Raw genomic sequence first — 15,498 nt, 5'->3', positions numbered from 1 at the left:
TTATTTCTTCTTTAATACTGTGTAATTACACCTCTTCTTTTTCTGTGAGATTCCTCTTATTCTGTAATACATTAACATTTGTCAGCCCTTTAAATAATTAATGTTACTGCTTAACCATATATCTTTTTATTTTATTTCTACCCTATTTTAAAACTCTGCTTTCATTTTATCCCACTGACTAGCTATAACTTCTTGAGTACTTTGTATTTTCTCTATTAACTCCCAAATAAATTCCACTACCCATTCCTTGAATTCTTCCCTTTTTAACATGTAGGTGAAGAGGCACCAGTGCCCCATCTTTACTTCATTACCCTGCCTTTTTATGTTAGTAATTACTGCTGCATGATCAGAAATAGTTATTGGATATGTGTCAAAGTTCTCAATTAAATGCAGAAGTTCCTGTGAAATATAATTTTTCTCTACTCTAGCCCAGTTATTGCACTTGGAGAATAATATGTAAACTCTCTCCAAGATCCTATTACTGAATTCATGTCTTCCATAACAAATATTTTCATAAAATCCTTCAGAAATTTACCATCTTTTGTTATATTTTTGTCTTCTAGGCTCCCCAAATGCATCCTCATTGTTACAAATCACATTCCAGTCCCCACCTATAAGTAATATTCCCTGCTGAAAACTGATTCTTCCTCCCATATTTTAAGCTCCAAAATAGTAGTTTTAGGTGGAATATAAATACATGCCAGTGTAATCCTCATCCCTTGCCAGTAGCCCCTTCGTACCACAAATCTGCCATCATCTTTTTTTTCTTCTATCACTATTGGACCTCCTTTACCAATTAATATAAGTAATCTTTTCATTTGTCACTGATATTCTGTTGAATATCCATCCTGAAATCCTTTCTTTATCAAATTCACATGCTCAGTTCTTTCCAAACATGTGTCCTGTGGCATTGCTATTTGCACTCTCTGCGTTTCTTAATATAATTAAATATTCCTTCTTTTTTGTCTATACCTAACAGACTATTCACATTCCAAAACAATATCGAAAGTGTCGCCATTATGATAGGAAGTCAAATGACAGCTTTTTAAAATGTCTATTTCCAGCCTTTGTGATACATGCACCAACTAATGTTTGGCAGTTTGAGCCTTGATACACTTTTTTTCTTATGATCAAAATTGGACCCTATGTGCCATTTTACAAAGAATTTTGTTTTAATGAAAACCCTCAAACAAAGGAGCAAACACATCCATAACCTCTTAACTTAATATAAACACGCAGAACTATGTACATCTTCAAATAATGAAGTTTAACCATCCTAATACGAACAATTGTTCCAGACAGACAGCTGCAAATACAGACTTTGTTCAACCTAAAGTGAAGTTATCCATGTTAAGATGCATGTTACTGCCTGTATTTCTACTTACTCTAATTGGTGTCTGTTCTTTTTTATCTTCATTCCCCTCCCATATGTAAAAAAACAACTTGCATGCTTTCAGAAAATATCAACTTTTAGTATTGAAGAAACCAGTGCCTTTTCTTTCTTTTTTGACCTATAACCTATTGGCTTATCTCCATGGAAACTTAAGAGAAAAGAAAATGCAGCCCTCAGCAGTATGCTTCTAAAGACAAACTGAAACATTTTTTGCTAAAGGAAAACTTTGCATTATATTCAGTGTAGTCTTAAAACTCAAAACTTGTTAACCAGAAAAAGCATCTGTCTTGTATTGTGGGATGAAAAGCTGTGTTAAAATTTTATGCTTAAACTTAATTACATCAATTCCATGTAGTTCGAGGTTGGTTTTGAGTGTAATAAATAATAAATATTTTTTTACAACATTATTTGACTTGGCAGTCATTTAGCCACTCCTTCTGGTATGCTTTTTTCTGGTTTTGAATTCATTAGCACACCTACACCTCATTTGTAAGGAATAAAACATTTTATTATAATAAGCTAAGGGTCTTAAACAAGACATTCACTTACGCAAAAGTAAGCAAAAACATATCAGCTCTACATATATTATGATCTGTGTACTTTTGCACCCCATTCCCAACCTCAACAACCCAAGATTACAGCCTATTAACATAAACACGCTTTTGTCTACCCTTTTTCCCTTCTTGCATTATAATGCCTACATTTGTTAATATTAAAAAAGAAAAATGAAAGAAAGCAAAAAAGACATCTGTTTCCTTGACAGTCTTTATTACATACAACAATTAAAATACTTTGCTGTAAAACATGCAGTTTATATCATGAAAAGTTTCACAGAAACACTGTTAAGAACAGAAATTGTTTTACTTACTGTTATGTTTTTCCTTTCTCTTCTCCTACCCCCAGCATCCTTCTAAACATCAATGACAAGAAGTGAGGCAAATGCTTTTGAGTTTCCCTAAAGTTTAACAAGGTCAACAAAAGTCCACTCTTTCCACTTTTTCTTATACATCCATATTTCACAAATGTGATTGAAGCTTTGCAGTCTCACATTTATCTGGTTTCTCATGGCCAGCTTTGGAGTAGGCACACAATGTACCATTTCAAGCAACAGTTCCTTGTGTGGAATACCAATTCAGTTGCTTATTCGTGCTTTCATAAACTTAATATACAGTCTGTTCTTTTCGGTTTTTCTGGTACAGCAGAAAATATCAAGGTTGCCCTATGTGCACTGTCCTCAAATTCTACCATTTTTTTAATTATCTCATCTTGAGCAGTCTCATACTAAACCAGCTTTTTTTTCATTTCGACCTCAGATTTTTGCAGTTTTATAAGTTCATCTGAGTACCTGATTAAAGCTTCTTCCATTTTTCCAGCCTTTTGTTATTTGAGTTAATACACTCCTTCAATGTTTCCTTTATTTTAATCAGCTCTGAGCATATTTGACTTATTTTTTCCTCTAGATTACTGGAAATCATGATACTCCAAAGTTGGAGCTTGAACTGCTTTTTCTGCTGAACAGCTATGAGATTCTTCCTAGCCAGTGTTTTTTCTTCACCTTTTGTGATTAAGTTTCTTTCAGGTTCTCTGAATTTCTTTTTTGCTGGAATCCAGGCAGTGCACTTACTGGCCAGTTACTGAAATTTACCCATAAAGAAATTCACTGGCTCTCTTTTCTGAGTTTCTGTTTTCACACTAGGAGAGCTGAAATGAAGCTGTTAGTGTGCAGCCATATTGGAAGTCAAGTCTAAGTGGAATATTGACGATAATGTGACTTGCCATTGAGCCTGGTGTGGCCCTGTTTTATTTTTTATATAGTTCAAAGTTTATGCCCCCTGCACCATCTTACTTGTGTGGACTAACCCTAATCCTGTCTATGCTCCAAATCCCAATCCTATACCTTACCACAGGAAAAAAAAACTTTCTGTAACACCTCCACTATACAAGGCACCTAGGTACATACCACATACAGCAGCACAGATGCACAACACTAAATCTATCCCATTCTCTAGCCCTCACTCTAAACCCAGCAGCACTTCTAACTCCCATTTTCTAGCCCTCACTCTAAACCCAGCAGCATTCCTAACTCCCATTCTCCAGCCCTCACTCTGACCCCTGCTGCACTCCTAAGTGCATCCTCCTTTGGATGAGATGCCTAGTAACTATGAATCTGTTGGGAGTCTGCCTGCAGTTCCATATTGCATATCACCAGCACACCATTTTTTTTTCAGTGTAACATAGATGATCTACTCTTTACAGTAGACACTGAATTTGTAGATGAATCACTGAATTGCAAAGTTAATTGCCAGCAGCAAACTCTTCATTAGATACAATTCTCTTTAATATTGAATTATTCAGATGACATTTACTTCCACAGATATTGTGCATATTGACTGACATTGGTTGATTATAGGATTATATACATTGACAGCAGTTTGAGTGGTCTTTTACAGTTGAAATGTTGTGAAATGGACAGTTTTGCCATTATTGGTTCATATGTTTTGTTTCACTGCTTACTGTAAAAATGTTCAAAACTACAAATTCAAAATACCCTCAAACAAGTGGTGCTGTGTTAAACAAGAAATATAATTTAATACAATCAGGAAGGTGAATCAAAGAATACATGCATTTATGCATGGTACTAAAATGTGTGCAAAAGGCCCACGGTTTGAAAATAGCCCAAAGGTACACTTATTCTGCCACTGGCCAGATGCATATTCGATGAATGTGAGTTTCAATAAAGTTTCAATTAATGTGAGTTTCAAGGGCAGTGAAGTTTACTGTTGTTCATGCTAAATTTGTTTTCGTTGTGGGACTGCATTGTTTTGTCTAGCAAATGGCTATCATTGTTTGTGCTACAAAATTTGAAATTACGTTTTGAATTAAATCCAAGTATCCTTAATCATCGTAGAAGTAAAAAAGAAAATAGTATGCACACTCACAGACTTGAGCAGTGTTTATGGTAACTGGAGAGCGAGACAGAGAGAGAGAGACAAGTAGTGGGACACTGGAATGGCTTGGGGGATCTATTACCCTAACCGTGGCCCCATTTGACCATGATCCAGCTCTGATCAGCACCATTCAGGCTGTAGTCCACATTTGTTTGTGGAGTTTAGCAGCATATTTTATGACATGATATGTACACTACATTCACTGTCTGTAAATATGCAAAATATCAGAGCTGGAATCCAAGGCTTTCCTCCTTTTCTATATGTTCGGTATGGTTCAATGATTTCTCTCAGAACACTTCTTTGGCCTTATGAGCTGTTTTCATAATAAAGCACATGTTACAAGTAATGCTGAGAATACAACAGCTATGACATTGTAATGGATTAGTGTATGCAGGGAAAGTAAGAGAAAACAGAAACCTCCCTAAGGACTATAGGAAGCAAACCTGCTAATCTGGAAACAATAATTAAATAACCCACGTTGTATTTTTTGCAGTTTTTCATTAATAAAGGCAGTGTGTCATTATATCCTGTACAAAAAAAACGAGGCAACTTTATTTAAAGTATACAACTAAGGCTGACACAACATTAGAGAAGTAATCAAGGTTCAAGGCTATAGTAACAAACTAAGTCAAGGGCTCTTCTAACCATAATTTATATTCCTCCATACAGCTAGTCACTTCAGATATAAGAAAAATACACTTAAGATAAAAACAAGGATTCAGGAGATGGAAAGTCTAAATAGCTACACTAACATCTGTTCGAATCAGCATAACTTCTACAAAACTAAAGAATTATAGCTAGCAAGTTTACATTTAATCTTTGCAGGGCAGTTAATCAATGTTGCACAATCATTCCCAGGATGAAAAAAAATGAAAACAGGTAGACTAATCAAATAAAGGTAACAAGTCTGGCAGCATTAATGTACTACCAGATAGTAGATGAAAATCTTGCCAAACAGTTACTTTGGGCTCTGCTCTTTGTTAACAAAAGGTGCTACAGAAAAAGAAAATAATAATAAATTACATTTCAGAACAAAATGAGAATTCAGGAGATGCGCAGCTTGGCCACACAGGTACATCAGGCTCTGCTTGCAGCAGCTTAACTTCATGACATCTAAATGTTTAAACTATATTATACTACTTTTATTTATAATGTCTAAACTGACCACCTGTTGATTTAATTTTACGACACCATTTAAAACCCTGTATATTGAAGACTTCCTGCAATATAGGAACTACTCATTAATAACACAATAAATCAGAATGAACATATTTAAATAAATATGACTAATGACTGGGAGGTGCAAAACAGGATAACAAACTGGCTTGGCTAAAATAATGTATAGTTTCTGTTGATGAAAACAATACAGTAGACATAAAAATGTATAAATCCTGCAAGTACTCACAACAGATAAAAGTAAACACTCACCTCTGTTTTCTGTGCCACATCAGTCATGGTTGTTGCCTTGGACTTCCTTGATTTGGCACCTAATTACTGAAAGGTGTGTTGCTTCAGTAGGTACCTAAAAGCAAGTTATGAGTTGTTAAGTTTAAGTACTGTAACGTATAGCATTATATAATGGGGAAAATTAAATATTAAGATCCAATCAAATTAATTGATCTTTTTTTCTACAAGTAATGAGGACACATTAAAGACATGCAGGTAGGTGCGTGCGTGAATGGGTTTGCCTTCTTTGAAGGTTGGGCGTCGGGCTGCCACCTCGGCACCGTAAAAATCCACTGCCAATCATTAGTGGACCGGAGTTCCCCTGTGGTGACCCCTAACCTGGAAAAGCTGAAAGACATTAGTATCCAGTTATCTCAGGAAAATCAATAGTTTGCTATATTGGTCAGTAACCTCCTGTAATATAAAATAAAATACCACCATTCTGATATTTCTGTTAAGCATTAACAAACGGCAAACAGTGCAATCTACAGCACCAAAATATTTAGAACTTTATAAGTAACACACCACAGTTTAAGCACTATAAAACAATTCTTAACTGTAAGAGTTTCTGTCAATGTACAAATAGCTACACTATACTTCTTCCTTTTCTTCTGAATGAATATCAAATGGTTGTTCTTCAGCATCTGGAAAGTGCAAAAAAGTATTGCTCTGGCATTATCACACAGAGCTAGTTATACATGCTTTTATTTTGACTTGCAGGTTTTATGCAAGCACTGCTCTAATTTGCCAAAAGCAGATACTCATGCACAGGTTTAACTTTAAGCACTAGATTTTGCTAGCTGAATCCTAATCCTGCAATTCTGCAGTAACACATTTATTTCAGGGCATAGCTCTGCTGACTGATGTGACTGCACATGGATTGACAGCTCAGTAACTAAGTGTCAGTGATGACATTCTGGATGTAGTGACTAGGCAAAACTTAACACAAGCGTCTTCTAATGACTAAACAGTGTGCCAGTTCCACTAACTGTAGCACAGCAGACCAGATGATGTTTGTTCAGCAGGCTGATGCACTGAAAGAGAACAAAGCAAACACATTTTCCTTCAGTGAATCTACTGTACACCACACTGTGACAGCAGCTCTAAAATAAAATACAGCACAGATCTATCTTTATGACAGCCAGACAGTACACATTCTGTTAAATGCCTACTATTAATTTTCCCAGTCCATCACATTACCACTCATTATCTTTCAGTGCAAACTGAAGAGTGGAGGTGTCTGCCTAATCCTCCAACATTACCAGTACTGATAATAAGATAATAAGATAAGCTAACAGTACACACCAGTGAGTGTGCATCCAACAGACTGCAACCATGGTACTAAAATGAAGTGAAGCAATAATAAAATAAAACAGATACCCCCTACTTACACCATGCACTTACTACCTCTCCACCCAACACCTTTATGCTATACTTTAGAGATGAGCACATGACATACAAGGCCATGTCCAACCCAGAATTGATGGACATGCTCCACCTAAAGAAAACCATATCCCCTAGAGCCACACGCTCCAACGATCTAAACCTCACCACAACAATAAATAGGACATGCTGAAGGGATATATTCCTGTCCCAGAGACTTCCCATGCTCTGGAACAAAATTCCAATCTACATTAGGCAGAGCTCCTCGCTAACCCTCTTCAAGAGAAACCTTGACGAGTGGATGGGAAACAGAAAGTTTACCCCAGGGATCACTTCAATGGCTCTGCTGGACAGAGGCACAGGGAACTAATCTAAGGAGGTGGCGAATGCCAACACATTCCAGCTAGGCTTATAAATGCCTTTGGGAAGATAGCCTAGTACCTACAAATGAACCTATAAACCTCAGGGTAATCATACAGTAAGTTGCTCTGGACTACAAACTGCAGCTACAAAATAAACTCTGTAACAATTTAAGAGCCCCCTTGACAGCTTAGCTTTGTAATTACTGCTTGAAAATGTTTCCACACACACTTTCATGCAAACCATACTACACACCCTATTAAAGTCAGCGTTACCTGTTTGACAAATGACTCTGGATGTCTTTTTGTTATGCACGATAGCTTTTTAGCATTATTTTATTTGTTATTTTACTCATGTGACTACTCAGTTTGTCATCTTAATTAACAGAAGGCTCATTTTCACCTGCTGTACCACAATGTCTTTTTCTCCCCTTATCAGCTTAACTTTGATACATTCACAAATGAAAGCCAAGCTTGTTGTCTTTTGTTGTGAATTTATCCAAAATATACATCACTGAAAAAAAATGTGGAGAGACCTGTGCATAGTGGAATGCCCTGTAAAAGTGAACAAACACACACTCACACACACACACATATATATATATATATATATATATATATATATATATATATATATATATATATAAAATTCTGCCAGTGCATAGGTGGGCAACAATGATAATTTGATTTGAAATACACAGGGTACAGTACGCTTCCTTTCGATATTTGCCCACATTTTGGAGTGCAAAATGTAAAAACAGTTATAGGCCAGGATTAAAATAAAAATATCTACGCGTAAAAGGTGAAATTGAGTGACAAGTGGCAGTGTATAGGGTGGGGGCAATTCAAAGATACATGTATGACAGTCATGCAAGGCTGTGAAATATTGCTGGCAACACAGTTTGCAAATGAGAAAATAATATGATGGAAATAAACAACTTTATTATACTAAGGGAGATTGCAAATGAGAGTAAAATATGGTGGAGTGATTCAAAAATGTATAAAAAATTACTTGAAGAGGTGTGACCCCAAGCATAGTTGTATGCCATAAAATCCTGCTGAACAAAGGCAAAGACTGCAAATTCATTTTAGAGGACACAGCAGGTTTAGCACATATGTACATTTATAATGCCTTCATTGCAGACATTAACTATACAGGTGTATGTCATCACCTGTAACATCATAGAAAGCTCTGACCATGCATATCATTTAATCTCTTCCACAACACAGAAACAGTGGTCCCTTACTGTGTGAACACAGATACCAGGCAGGAGCTCATACAGATGTGTTGCTCTCGCATGCAGGCTCATGGGATATATGGTCTGCCCATCTCTGTGGATGCCAAGGTGTGTGTACTGCTGAGAATTCTGGCTACAGAGAAGTTTCAGTGACCAAAGGGGGCATGATGGTTGTATTCTGGGCATCTTTCTCATGGATACTACATCAGTTACTCAATGCCATGCTATAGCACACAGAGGAACACAGATTTTACTCATGCACCACACAGGAGAGCATTTTACTAAGGTCCTGGGAGTTACTGACTGTACCCACATTACCACCAAGGCCCCACCTGGACCACAGGGACAATGGTACATCAACATTAAGTGATTCCACTCCATCAATTGCCTGGTGATTTGCACTGCACAGGGTATAATCATAACCATTTGAAATCTCAGGACCCACTAGAGTGAGTCCTAAAACATGGAGACTGAATGGCTGAAAAAACAGACTTACATATACTAAGTCCAAGATGGCCATTTCTCAGAATACTCCATTTTTTTCTGCAGTGTGGCAGTTTCAGAGTTGATATGTATAAGTTTGATGGGTGTGGGAGCTTGCCCCACACATGTGGAGTGCAGGGGATCCCCCCTACAGAAAAGTAGTTTAAAGGACAAGTACAATGTCTCAGATTCATTGTTCTCCTGCATTTTTGATCTTTTTTTCAGTGTGTTGGCACTTGGCATTTCAGCTGTCAATATTTCAATCACAAGCCATGTATAACATAAAATATGACAGTGTACCACCCACACAGTGCCCACAGTTCCCTTATCTAGCACAAATCTGAAAATATAATTTTTTTTGTATTGCGTTACCGCCACCAAGGACATCTTTTTGGCAATGCAGATATGCCCTGGAGTCATGGCTAATGATATTGATAAGAAATGTCTGTTGCCACCAGCCTGCCTTATATGACAGCCCTGCAAATCTGCTGTTTGGTGGCTATGGAGACACTTAATTCAGCTGTGGAGCCATGGCAATGATGCCCACCAGTATGTTGGCTCCTACCTTCTTCTCTACTCTCATGGGAGGAGGCAGCACTTACTGATGTCTGGGCTGCAGGGGAAGACAGCAAACCCTGGGCTGCTGTGTCAGCCAATGCCTGTCTTACTGTGGTATCTTGAGAGTGAGAGATGGGTTGCCTGTGGAAGGTGGAGGTGATATACCCACCACATTACCTATGCTTGACAGTGCCATTGTGGCTGCAGACTGCACCAGGCTGTGGTAGCCATCATCATATGACTCAGACTTATTCCTGATATCAGGCATGCTAACATCCATGATAGAGGATCTAGACACTGAAGCACCCGTGAAAACAGACAGACTCACGCATGCGCATCAATGGTACAGCATGACACACTCCCAGACCCCAGCGATGACAGAGACATAACAGAATGGTATGCAAACAGTATAGGGCACATACCTTGTACAGACTGATGACGCAGCTGAAGCTCTGACATGCCTGTAGGAACAAACCCACCACATTTATTATGGAATTAGGTCCATATCCAGCAGTTGCACTACAGTTTACAGCTGCAAGGTAATAACTACCTTAGGCATCACTGAAGTTAATGAAGTTCTGCACCAATGTCAAAAACCTGTACTGGCTATGAGAGAAATATGAAGTCCACCAGACAGAAATGCCTGGAACTCCTCCATCTTAGTTAGTGATGTCTGCACTGGCAGACCACCAACCATGACCCTACACTACTCTGCCAAGAGGAATGCCTTCTTACAGGCATGATATATCATGCCTTGGCCCTACACTATACTTGACCTTGTATACAATTAAGATGACTGATAAGGCTGATCTGCTCAATAAGGTTCCATCAAACATGCTGGCAGTAGGATTGGTCACTTGTATCTGCAAGGAATATCTGCCAACTGTATTCATGAAGGGCCTGCAGCAAAATGTTGTTCACTGCCTGGGAGAACTTCTCCATCCTCTATCTCTGTTTCTCAGTCATTCTTCTCTGTAACTGTGAGGGTGGACATATTTTAGACTACTATATCCCTTGTACTTACATCACCATACTCCACAGGTACTATGGAATGTGCTACCGTGATGCACAAAGAGGTGCAGACTACCTGAAAAAGTGTCTGCCACATAGCAGCAGCCAGTAGCCAATTGTAGTTGTGCTCATAAAATATCACATGGCAGTATGTATCTGTGCAATCGGCCATTGAAGTCTGACCTGTTATCAGCTACATGGCATGTGTCATGTGTGCTGTGATCACACAACATCTGTACAGCATCCAACACAAGCATAGGTGGCCATAACAGTCTTCCTGTAGTACGCATACCTCTCAACCTGGAAGCATCAAAAATCTTAACAAAAGCTCTTCAAAAGTAGGTTCACTTGGCCAAAAACCTGGACAACTCAGTAGCATAAATCTACACATCTAACAGCATAATTCCTTACACTTTCAAGTGGCTTATGGCATATTGTTACTCAGGAGCACAAGTTTTGAAAAAGGTTTACAACAGTTATTTCTGTTAGACGTTCACATTACTGAGAAATACTGCATCGACAGGAGTCATAGCTAAAAGCATAGCTAGTTCAACCATTGCCTTGGACCATTACTATGAACCAGTGCCACACCCCCTCAGTTCTTCAAAAGAAGAGCAAAAAAAAAAATTTGTAGTGCTCAATGTCTGGAATAAATTGTAGCAGCTGTAGCAAACAGTTTCTACAGTTTATACTCTGCCTACCCAGAGCACTGTGGCACTCAGGTTTTAGTTAAAAAAAAAATCCTTCCTATAAACTCTAGCAAACTTCTTCTTATAAATGTACAGTTTATACCCTGCCTGCATGTAGCACTATAGCACTCAGGTTTCAGTTAAAAAAATTCTTCTTATAAACCCTGCTTGCATGGACTGCTTCAGCACTCAAGTTTTGGTTTGTGTGTTTATGGTGCGTGGTGTCGTGTGTGGATCTAGGTGTTTTGTCAGGTAAGTGAGTGTTTTGTAAGGGATTTGAGTGGGGGTTAGAGTGTGTTTGAGTGTGCTAATATGTTTGATGTGTGTGCGAGGGACTGGAAAATGTGCATGTGTGGGTTTGCTTTTGTTTCCTGTTTGTGCGATCTCGGAGTTAGTATATATAAGTAGAGGGGGTGTGGTGGGTGCAGCCCACCCATATGGGGGGTGCAGAGGGGCTTGCCCCCCTGCTTATGTGTGTATGAGTTGTGTATGTGTGTAGTTTTTGTTTGTTTATGTTGTGATGTGGGTGTTGTGGTGTATGTATGGTGTAGTGTATGCAGTTTGTTCCGTGTTTTGAATTTCGCAGTTTTGGGCTCGGGGTTTTGTAGTTTTGGTGTTTTGTGGATTCGGTTTCATAGTTTCGAGATACTGAAATTCGACTTTTCAGTATTTCAAGCTTATGAAGTGAATCCATACACATATACAAAAATGCCATAATTGTATAGACAAAAAACATACTAGGTGTGGGGAAACAACCCCCAACCACCTGAACCAAACCGGTTTTGGCCAAATAGCCTTCTTCAGTGAAATGCTTTTGAAAGCCGGTAATTGCATTTAAGATCAGGATCCATTGATCACCCCCCCCAATACTTATCACCTGGGGCAATTGTCCCTCTCACCCCATCCTTGCTATGCTACTGGTTGTAGCTACTGTTGATCAAAAGTGCTCCATTTGTTTCAAACAAAGTTTGAAATATTACATTTATTCAAGCAATTATTTAAAAAATGTGTCTCACTTGACTGCAGAAGAAATTTCACCATATACATACATATATATATATATATATATATATATATATATTAGAAGACAATAATTACTCGAACATTTGGAATATTGAACTTTTTTCATGTTGGCACACACTATTGAATAGTCAGATGATCTATTATTACAGTGTAATGGTATGCAAGATTGGAGTACATCAGACATTTGCCCTTTCCCCACTGTTGTTTGATCTCGGAGACGGTAAGCATAAGTGGGGTTGGGGGAAATGTTTATGTTTATTTTAGCTGTATTGAGTTTCAGTCCTTTTAGACTGCTGTTTTTAAGTTCAATATCTTCAGTGTTTGATTATGTGTGTCCCTCAGATATATATATATATATATATATATATATATATATATATATATATATATATATATACATGTACACACACACACACACACACACACACACACACACACACACACACACACACACACAATAAAAAAGGCATCAATGAAGGACAGGGCAACATCTGAAAAAAATCTGATACTGCTACAAATGAAAGGTAATTGCTTAGCCTAGATGCTGCTTTTGCAAAAAAAATAGGTTCTAACATCCCCGATGTCCCACAGAGCTACTGAAACCAATCAGTTAGAACTGTCTATGTGCATGTAATAGCTAAAAAGTCAGGTGGACAGGTATAACTTTATGAAACAAATGTATCTCTTGGCCATTTTCACCATAAACATTTTTTTGCCTGCTTCCTCACATTCTTATTTGAGCACTAGAAGCACTGACTGGAGGCATTTGCCTACCTCTGCTGAAAACATGCTCATTCACCAATTTGTACAGATCCAGAACAAAGTGCTAAAGTTTACGGATACATAATATTGCTGGTTTGAGCTGTAAAAATTCTCAGTCAAGTTAGGTTATCTTCATTTTTTAATTAAAGAAAGGAATTCATCATGAAGCTAATCATAATGTATAATCTGCAAACCACATTCTTTGTTATTTTATAATGCTGTAACAATCCGCAGCTGTGGCAGTATTACCAGCTGCAGCCTCTTGCTTGCTCCCTTTGCAGTCACGTGATCTATCTAGTTCACTTGTGATTCAGTCAAATGTGTTTTTAGTTTAATGGGATTTCAGTCAAATTTGTTCAACCACCTGAGTTTCAGTTAGGTGTAATCTGATCAGCTGATAGCAAACTGTGCCACAGTGTAGCAGGTTAATGATGCACTGGTTAATGAGGTGATTACTGCAAAAAAAATGTAATTTAAAGGGGCCACTAGGATTTTGTGACACCCTCTTATTTTAATTATAAAATCAGTATTTTCTGACAAAATAGTTGAGAGGCATGGCTGTATGTGCAAGCCTTTCTATATCACTCACCCTAACCATGATACAAGCTGTCAAGCACAATGCAGGTTGCTGGTAGAACGTCCATAATCCAGTGCTGTGAACTTCCTGGTCTTTGGATATGTACACTACAAGATTCATATGATACCTAGTGCAAACCACCCATAATAATATCCTAGCAGTCTCTTTAATGGTGTCTAAGTAGACTGGGACATATGCATATTAGTAGGGCCCACTCCAGGCCTGGGACAGATGCTACAGATATTTTATAATGCCTTCCATATTTTGCATTTTCCTACAGTTTAAAAAGAAGATTTTTTTTTAAACTAAAACATGAGCACTGTATCTCTCTATGCAAGCTGGGTATAAACTGCTACATTTGTTGCAAGCAGTTTGTTATGGTTTAAAAATATTTTTTTAACTAAAACATGAGCACCATGGCACTCTGTGCAGGCAGGGTATAAACTGTAGCAACCATTTGCTACACTTGTAGCAAGAAGTTTGCTACAGTTCTGGTTCATAGTACATGCCCAGGGCACTGGTTGAACCAGCTATACTTCTGATAATCACCATTATTCCATAGGTTACCTGAGTTATACACATTCATGTCATCATGCCACTATCAAAGAAACACCATCCTGTCATGCTATGCAATTAAAAACAAGTACATGGTGGTATAGTGCATAATCACGGTGCCTTAATGTACATTACTGCATGTCACATTTTGGCAGAAATGTGCATTGATACAAAATTGCTACAATATTACTATGGGCTGCAATCAGTGAAGTGGCCAAAAGGTCAAAAATGTTTCTGTACATAACATACAGAGCCAGTCAGGAGCAGCCATTATCCCCTGCATTGTGTGAATAGTCACAATAAGAAAAAGAACACACACTCTACTGCATGAATGCTTTGTAAGCATGACATCTTTGCAAAACAAGGTGTCTATGTTCAGTCATCAAATGAGAAATAGATTGAACCTCTGTTCATCGAACTTAAAACATCGAACGCTCACTTTAGAGAACATTCAATCATTGAATATTTTACCCAGTGAAAAGAGACAGTGGACCAAAATGCATACTGAAACACATACTGCAGTATATCAATCCCACCTGGGGGGGGGGCTATACCCCCACACTCCCGTACTTACTAACTCCGAGATCGCACTACAGTATGGAAAGGGCACATTTCCTAAAGCTGGCCAACCAACTCCATTCCCTGGGTAAAATATTCAATGCCTAAGCATTCGCTGAAGTGAGCATTCAATGTTTGATGAACAGAGGTTCTATGGATTTCTCATTTGATGATTGAACATAGACCCCAAAATAAGCACACTGGAAGAGAGGGAAGTCAAAGGGTACAATGAAAAATCCCCTATACTGAAAGAATGAAATAGAAAAAAAATATATATATATATATATATATATATATATATATATATATATATATATATATATATATATATATATATATATATAAAATGTTTCACATTCTTTTGCCCTTTTCTTAGACTTCAGTTTAGTTATAAGTGATAAGTGATAATCAGAGAGCACACTATTATTTGAATGTTATTTCAAAGTGAAGTCAATCTGATTACAATTTTGATCAAATAAAGGAACTTGAGCCAACTACTCCATAAGAACAAAAAT

The 15,498-nt window shown here is 37.7% G+C and overlaps 1 protein-coding gene across 7 annotated transcripts in view; it reads right to left on the bottom strand.

The window, feature by feature from the left end:
- Positions 1 to 15,498, bottom strand: part of NEXN (nexilin F-actin binding protein) — a 955,560-nt gene that overhangs the window by 592,217 nt on the left and 347,845 nt on the right. For all 7 annotated transcript variants that reach the window (XM_044085866.1, XM_044085869.1, XM_044085863.1 and 4 more), the window contains exon 2: positions 5,770 to 5,863. In XM_044085866.1, the coding sequence (XP_043941801.1) occupies positions 5,770 to 5,796 (27 nt within the window). In that variant the 5' untranslated portion in view covers positions 5,797 to 5,863. The remainder of the gene's footprint in view (positions 1 to 5,769; positions 5,864 to 15,498) is intronic.

The sequence above is a fragment of the Protopterus annectens genome, chromosome 10.part0, assembly GCF_019279795.1.
Source record: "Protopterus annectens isolate FY-2018-M chromosome 10.part0, PAN1.0, whole genome shotgun sequence".
Lineage (NCBI taxonomy): Eukaryota > Metazoa > Chordata > Ceratodontiformes > Protopteridae > Protopterus > Protopterus annectens.
The sequence above is the reverse complement of the archived record's forward strand: the minus strand, read 5'-3'. Positions and strand labels throughout refer to the sequence as shown.